The following is an 8,408-nucleotide window of genomic DNA, read 5'->3' as shown; positions in this document are numbered from 1 at the left end:
AGCTGGCAGTACCACTAGCCAGGATGAGTCAGGAAGTTTCCGATAATATCTAAGGGGTATAAAAATTCAGAGGGTGAGCCAAAACTAGATGCAGGAACAGTCCTTGGCTGCTGCCTGAGAGCTCCCAGCCAAGCCGGTCCCAAGTCACAGGGGCATTTCCCAGGAGAGCACGCACGACTGAAGGCAGCACGCTGCTCAGCCCTGGTTTTCCCCTGCTCCTCCGTGGTCACTGCCAGCCAAGCCTTGGATTCCAGACTGACAGTGCTGGATTGACAATGCTGGATTACTCTCAGCAAACCCTGCCTGGGCCAGCCCTGTGCTGTGCCTTGTTCCCCCGAGCCATCCCCTCCATCTGGGACCCAGCAAGGGCCCTGGGGTCCAGCCCTCACCCCCTCACGCACAGGCTGTGCCCCTCTGCACCCCAGGAAAAGCCCAGCCAGGATCCCAGAGGCAATGCAGCCTCTTCTGAACCGGGTGAGGATGAGGGTGTGGAAAGGACCTGGCTGAGGACCCTGTTGGAGCTTGACAGCTCCCCGTGTCCTCGCACGGTGGGGTGTTGCCTGTCCCCGGGGAGCTGGGTGGCCAGGAGAGCCCCCAGCTCGTCTGCAAGCCCCATCCTCCACCAACACAGCTGAAAAGGGAAAGCAAAGCCAGGGTGGGGGGTTCCTTGTTTCTCTGCCACCTGGTCTGTAGGAGCTGCAGCTGTGAGCAGGCACCAGGGCAGTGCACCGGAATGAGGGACAAAAACCCATCGGAAACAGACGTGGCTGTAGGTGCTTTGCAGGTGGAATGGGACCTGGCACTCGCCTGTGGCACATCAGTGAGAGAGCTATGCGAGGGGATGGCGCGGCACAGGGAATGTGTGGTTTTATGGCGTTGCAGTGCCTGAACGGAGCAAGGGAGCCACCAGTCTCTGCAGGAGGAGGGATGGGCTGAGCGGGGACGCGTCGGGTTCGTTGGACGGAGCTAGCGCTGCCGGCAGGCGTTGTCCCGCTGAGGTGCTGCGGGTGAAGCCGAGCTGTGCAAACCAGTGCGTTCATCTGAACTAATGCCTTTAAGCTCAGGATTATCGGAGTAATGCAGCTGAGTTCACGTGCCAGTAACTCCCAGGTATTCACCGGGAAGCCTGAGACCTAGAGATCTTGGGGTGAGGGGACATCAGAGAGCCCTATTGACAGCAGAAGCTTCACAGGAGCCTGGTATGCTTTAGAAAGCTGGGAAGGAGGAGGATGTGGGATTTCTGAGTGCTTCCCTGCTCCTGTGCTTGGGCCAGGAAAAAGAAATTTGGGTCAAGCGCGTCAGAGACTTGTGCTCCTAAATACCTTGGGCTCTAGTAGAAGCCATGCCCCAGATCTGGCTTTAAATCCCTGGCCAAGCATATGTTTGTGGTTTCTGGACAGAAAATGCCTTCGGGAAAGGTGTGCTACGGATCCAGTGCTCGCTGCAGCGAGACAGAGCTCCTTAGCTGCGATGGCCTTTCTGCTGCGCCCCTCCACTGACCGCAGCCTTCTGTTTGCACGGATGGCTGAAAACACCCCAAAACACGCTTGGGCGAGTCCCTGCTCACTGGTGCCGCATCTCACCGTTCCTACGCACCCACTTTGCCATCCTCTGGCGGGAGGTGCTGTCTGCGCCCCGGGAGTCTTGCCACCCTCCTGGGCGCTCAGCACCGAGAGGGGGTTTGCTGGAGGCTCGGTGATGGGAGCCTTGTGTGCCCACCGGTGACCCCCAGCCGTGCTGTGAGCTCCTGCTCACAAAGACCTGCCACGAGAGTCAGCTCTGCTCTCAACTGATGCTGTTTCCCACTTGGATAAGCTCCAAGCTCCCATCTCTGGAGCTGGAGGTAGGAGTTTAGCTTCAGGGTTTTCACCAAATCAGCTTTTTGATGAGGTTTTTGTCCTCCACCCTCAATAATTAGTTCATCGCAGCTTGTTTACACCGGAGCAAGTTCTTGCTCTTTCCAGTGTTGGGCTTGGGATGCTCTGGGGGTGTAAATAAATGAATACATGGGAATAAAAACCCATCCCAGTGCCACGCCATGTTGGCCCGCGCTTCCCTTGGCCTGGCCGTGCTGAAGGAGCTAGCTGCTAGTCCTTCCCAGAGCCGAGTTTAGCCCTGGAGAACTGAAACGGGGGGAAGGGGGAAAGCCCCAGCAGCCTGCTGCTGGGGACGGGGAAAAAATGACTCATCTTCATGCTAAACAGAGACAAATGAATGCACAAGGAAACAGAGGGAGAGGAGAAAGAGGTGTCTTGTGTTATCACTCCCAGCTGCGCAGTGGCTGCTGCTGAGGAGGAGCGTGCTCCCCTGCTGTTTTGGGAGGAGATGCTGGGAAGATGGAGGGGGTGTTTGGGGGTGAGGGGGTGATCCCAACCTGGGGGAAAACCAGTGCTGACCCACGCTGGGGCAACCAGTCTGGTTTAAACCTCACCTGTAGCCACGCAGGGATATTTCCCATCTCTTTGTTTTAGGTGGCTCTCAGTATTTTAAAAACAATAAACTTAATTTATTCAGCTTCATTCCCAAACCCTGTAGTATTCACCCAAGCCCCAGGTTGCCCCAAGGATTTTCCCATTGTTAATGGTTCTTTGTCTCTCTCCTAGCACTGGGTGATGTCTCCAGACCATCGCGCCTTGCCCCCACCAGCCCTCCCTTCCCCTCAGAGGGGACCCCAGCAGAGCTGGGCTCCAGGGAAGCAGCTGTCCCCACGCCAGCTCCTGGCCAGCCCTCGCTGCCCATCTCCTTGGGATCTGCCGGAGACGGGGCATCCTCTGGGCCGGCGGAGGGGGATGGCCGCAATTCCACCCCCACAGCAGCACCGTCCCCTGCTCCTGGCTCCATCGCCATGGCCACCATCGCTGTAGCAGGCAGCCCATCTGTAGCCTCCAACCTCAGCTTGGTGCCACCAACCTTGGAGACAGCCCTGGGTCCTCGGACAGCAAATACTGCCAGTCTGGCACGAGGCACGATGGATTTGGGGGCAGCTTCCAGCCCCACGGGTGTACCTGCATCGTCGCCCTCCTCCTCCCTTCCCACCAGCGACCTGTACTCATCCCCCAGGATGGTTTTGCCCCCAACGCCTGTCCTCATGAGCCCCGGCACCACCCAGCCCCCGGCGCTGACCAAGGACATCCCTTCCCGGGGGACGCTGGCCATGGCATCAAGCCTGGCCGTGGAGCCAACGTCCCCCCTGGTGACTGTGACGAGCCCTGACGCAGCTGAGACCACGGCCACCGACAAAACCACCCTCTCCACCGGGGTCACCATGGAAGAGGTCCCGCGTGCCTTGAGCGCAGGTGAGCAGCACTGCTCTCCACGTGCATACACGGGTACAGTGTCCACCCCAGGGTGGTTGGATAAGAGGAGCAGGCCCCCCGAATTGGAAGGGAGGAGGTGGACAGCTGTCTGAGAGCACCATTCAGCAATAGCTGAGCCGCCCTGGCTCGCTCCCTCCCCGCTGGTGCAGACGAGTTGCAGATACCAACCCTCCGTTGCCAGGAGATGCGAATAAAATCCTTAAGTTGCAAATTTGAGAGAAGAATTGACCTGATGATGGATGCAGCCTGAGTTAGGAAGATGTAGGTTTTTCTTCTCCCTCCTGGAGACTTCACTAAGCTGACACTAGCTTCCACCTGTCTCTTCTGCACGCTCAGATAGCTCACAGGTGCTTCAGAGGGCCGAAATGGGGAGGGATCTGGAGCATTTTCTAGCCTTGCCTCAGCACGCAGTGCTGCCTAGTGCCAGGCAGAGCATGAAGGGGCAAGTCCGTAGTCCTGGAGCCCAGTCCGGTCCCTCGGTGCGGACAGAGGTGTTCTCCGGCGGTGTCATCCGGCCTCATGTCACACCCCTTAAACACCACTGCACAGCGCATCCAAGCCCAGGGTCCGGTCCAGTGCTGGGTGTGGGGTGGGTGCTACGGGGGCTGGGACTTGGGGAGGGGGGACTGAGCGCTGCCCTTTCTGACGGACCCTCCTTCCGCAGGGAGCATTGTGGCCATAACTGTGACGGTCATCGTGGTGGTGGTACTAGTTTTCGGGGCAGCGGCATACCTCAAGATCAGGTAAGGCTGTTTTCGGGGTGCCTGCCTGGCAGGGTGCTTGAGCTGTCGTATCACGTGTCCCCTCATCACAAGGATGATGCTTAGGGACAAAGCCTTGGGGACATGGTGTCCCCAAACCCCTCAGAGCAACGTGCAGCCTCTAGTCCCAGCACAGCTGCATCTTCTACCACATCTGTATTGAAAAGCAGAGTTTTTCTTCCTCATTTTACAACAGCCTTGCTCAAATGCCACAGATGCTGTTGAGCATAGTCATAACCAGTAATTATCCCCAGGGCAAGCTGCTGCCACGGGTCTTGCTGTGACTTAAGACAACAAACAGCAGCGCGGCCCAGCACCAAGGATCCGTAACGAGGCTCTGCGACAGCTGAGATGAGCAAATGTCTTGTGTAATTCCCTGGCATGTCCCAGTCTGGTTCAATGGGGGCAAAATCCTGCCTGGGCTTATTTTCTGTCCTGGTGCTTCCTGCTAAAATATCCTGAAGTTTGACCTAGTCAGGACTTGCGTGCGGGGTTTTTTCCCCCCTTCATGGTAAAATAACTGGTAAATCACCAAAGCAACCAGTAACGCTGGGCGGTTTGCTTCCCCCCTGGCAGGCACTCCTCCTACGGCAGGCTTTTGGATGACCACGACTACGGCTCCTGGGGCAACTACAACAACCCTCTCTACGACGACTCCTAGCAGGGATGAGCCAAAAAAATAAAATCCTTAATTTATAAGCGCTTCTGCAGCAGAGCATCCGCTGTCGAGGAGATGGCCGGGTGCGAGCCACTGCTGCGGGCAGGATTACGGCAGGTTTGGCGGGCAGCAGGCAACCGGAGGGCAGGAGCGTGGCACCCACAATAAACCTGAATTCTGGCCTTTGCGTAGCAAACTCTGGGCCCCGGGGCACGTCAGCCACTTGGTTTGTAGGCAAGGGAAGCCAAATTCCCTAGGGGGAAAGGATTAGGGAGGTAAAGGGAGAGGACGGAGGTTCAGGCAGCGCCATGGCACCCTTTGAAAAGCTGCTGCCCCATGTCAAAGGGGGACACGGCAGCGGCTGAGCCAGAGCCGGCAGCGTGCAGGAGTCTCCCATGCTTTCACGTGCCCCTTCCTCCAAAAATCACATCCCTGCATCATCCTGCCTTGAAATTCCTCACCTTGCCAGGGACCATGAGAAGTTATGGGCCTGCTCCATCACCGCTCCCTTTCTTTTCTTGCAGGTGCTTCTGCACAGAAGCTTCTAGTTTTGTCTTTTTCCATTTAATTGTGGTTTTTCCCCCCAATCACAGCCCAGAAGCCTGTGGGAAGGTGCACTGACCACCCACGCTCCCGGGCCAGGAGCTGCCCCGTTTCACACACGTGGGCGCTCGCTCCACAGCTTTATTTTTAATCCTTGAAAACCTTGGCCACTAAAATACAGCATCGCAGGTTTTTAATTCCCAATTCATGTGTTCAGCTACTAGTGTGCAGAGCTAGGGGGAGGCCGATGGCAGGGCTGAGGGGATGCTCACCCCAGCCCACATCGCCTCACTCGGCTGTTTCTGCCTCTGGCTAAATCCCCCGGCTGTGAAAAGCAAAGCCCTCAGCCCACGTGGCCTTGATAAATAAATCGGCACTAAATGATGCTGAAGAGGTTTGGGGCACCCCAGCAAGTCCCCAGAGATGGTCACCATCATCCCAGAGGCTGTAGAATAGCCGCTTCCTGCAGACCCTTGGCAAGACCGAGTTTCTGGAGGGGTTTTGGGGAAGGCAGGAGCACCCTTGCACAGGCAGTGAAGTGCCAGTTTGTAGTGTTTTCTGTCCCTGCCCTTAATTACTGTTTTCTTACATGGGGAGCACATGAGGTTCATCAGGGTATCCTCCACGATACCTCTTTGCTAAAGCCAAAGCCCTGAAGCAGCAATTTGCTGGTGTAGGGACAGCAACCAAAAGCAGCTGCCATTCCCTATGGGATGGAAACAGGTGAGGCAGGAGAGGCTCGGGCTGCCATCTCACCTGAAAAGCAGGTGTTGCTTTGCTCCGGGTTAACCGGCCTTGGCGGCGCAGGCTGGGAAACAGGCTCCGCTGTTTGCCCCGGCTGCCAAAGGAAGCATCCCGGGGAACATCAAAGCTCAGGGTGTTGGCATGATTGCTTCCTGCAACAGATGCATCATCCCTTGATTTTAACCAGGTGAGTGTAATAAATGCAGATGGCACTTATTACACTAATATACAACACAAATATTACACTATTAAACAACAGCCACCTGAAAAGGTCAGGAAAAACGAGGCCACCTCCTCCAGCTCCACTTCCCAAAAGGAAATGCAATCATGATGCATTTTCCTTTTCCGTCCTGACCTTTTATAGCCTCCTCAGTGGCCCATCCTTTCACCTCCCCTTTCACCTCGCTCAGCAGCGAGACTTCCGTGTGGGATTTGCTGGCACCAGGCCTGCCCGCGAAGCTGTGGCTACTGAGCTGTCCCTCACCCTCTTCTAGTTCCAACGCAGAGCCGAGAATAAAACAGCAAATGGTCGCTGCATCTTCAGACTGCAGCCAGCCTGGGAAACTGGTGGGGCTGGGAGCACATGCAGGGTGAAGTTTATGGTAGGATTATTCCATATCCCACTCGCCGTCTTCCCTGGGACAGCATCCTGCCACAGCTAGGTATTCCTGCCAGGCTCCGGAGAGATGCGACGTGTTTAGGGAGGCAGGGGAAGAGAGGGGAGTGCGATGATGAGGGAGGCAGGAAGCACAGCAGTGGCACAGGCTTCAAGGATGCTCGGAACGAGCAGAACTCCCTTTCCCCTTTTTGGCAGCCAAGAAGTAGCCAATTAGACCACCTCGGCTATGAAAAACCACCAACTAAGCAAAAAATCCCCCCCACTTCTCTTCAAATAAACCGGACGGCGCTGTGCTGCACTCGCTGTCCCTGAAACCACGCAGAAGAGGCTCTCCCTCACGCCTGCCAGCCAGAAGTTGCCCACTGGGGAGTCCGTCCGCTTTGCTCGACTTCAAAACCCCCCCTGAGCTACAGTTCAGTGTTGTCAAGCCACAGCAAGAGTGGGCATTAAAAAACAACCCCACCCTAAACTATTAAAAGAATCAGTCACTTGGCTCCAACACTGCTGCTAAAATAAGTAAGGGAATAAAGTGAATGGGAAAGCCATCACCTTCACCTAAAAAAACCCCATAATCCCTGGGGGAATAAATTCCTTTTTCATGAAGGAGAACAGAAATCGGGTGGCATCGTCCATGGGACACTGTGAGTTTCTAGGCGGAAGGCTTGGCCAGACCACATCAGCGTGGCCTAACTTCACATGGAAATTCACACCTCATCTCTGCATCAGCCGCAAAAAACGGAGACGCCGTCTCATCCCCAGCTGTGGGTCCACAAGGCTGGCACGTGGGGTCTGCTTTCCTGCTCCACCCTACGCTCAGATGCCTAAAGTGAATTTGCCTACAATGCAAGGAAGCGGCTGTACATATTTCTGGGGATATTCCAGGGTGAAAAAAGGTTCCTTGCTTCTTGCAAGAGCCTGGGACAAGAAACCATCCCCAGTGCCTTTTCTTTGCTCCCTGGTGTGGTATAAGCAGCAAGGCAAAGCTTCTGCCCTAAGGCACTCACCTCACAGGGAAGGTGAAAGAAGAAAGGATGGAGAATCCCACCTCCCGACATGGCTCAAGCCTCCCAGCCCATCACCCGAGCCTCAGGCCTGCAGAAGGGAAGGCAATGCAAATTCAGCTGCCTGCTGGATTCGGGGACATCCGGGTACCAGGAGATGGGGCTGCTGAAGGAAGGATGCTGTGCAGCCAGCTCTGGTACAGGGCAGAGGGAGTCGGTGCTGAGGCCGCACCAAAGGGACCTTTCCACCACAGATACACCAGACACCCTCCACCAGACCAGGTTGCTCAAAGCCTCATCCAGCCTGGCCTTGAACACTTCCAGGGATGGGGGGGCATCCACAGCTTCTCTGGGCAACCTGTGCCAGTGCCTCACCATCCTCTCCAGGAAGAACTTCTTCCTGATACCCAATCTAAACCTCCCCACTTTCAATTCAAACCCGTTACCCCTTGTCCTGTCGCTACAGGCCCTTGTAAAAAGTCCCCCCCAGCTTCAAGGTGACAGCTGCAAACACCCCTCTCATCTTCCCACCTCAGGCTCTCCAGCTTACCCACAGATTTCTGTTCTCCCACACTACTATGGAAGGGAAGAAGGGGAAAAAAACCCCAACAGCCAGGACATGCCATAAAAACGAAGACTTTGTTTTTACCTTCTTTAAAAAAAAAAAGTGAAGAAAACTCTCTGCCCCAAGCTTATTTACAAAAATAGCAACCCCCCATTTTTCCCAAAGGCTTCCCACCTCCCCCCTCCGCTTTGGCTCCATTT

General features: G+C 55.7%; 1 protein-coding gene across 1 annotated transcript; it reads left to right on the top strand.

Moving 5' to 3' along the window:
- Positions 1–3,154: 3,154 nt before the first annotated feature.
- PARM1 (prostate androgen-regulated mucin-like protein 1) lies at positions 3,155–4,739 on the top strand. Its single transcript, XM_010157631.1, has 3 exons — positions 3,155–3,296; positions 3,982–4,060; positions 4,655–4,739. The coding sequence occupies exons 1-3, from the start codon at positions 3,155–3,157 to the stop codon at positions 4,737–4,739; spliced, it is 306 nt and encodes a 101-aa protein (XP_010155933.1).
- The last annotated feature ends 3,669 nt before the right edge of the window (positions 4,740–8,408 follow it).

Source organism: Eurypyga helias, unplaced genomic scaffold (genome assembly GCF_000690775.1).
Source record: "Eurypyga helias isolate BGI_N326 unplaced genomic scaffold, ASM69077v1 scaffold30508, whole genome shotgun sequence".
NCBI lineage: Eukaryota > Metazoa > Chordata > Aves > Eurypygiformes > Eurypygidae > Eurypyga > Eurypyga helias.
This window is presented reverse-complemented; position numbering and strand designations above follow the sequence as displayed.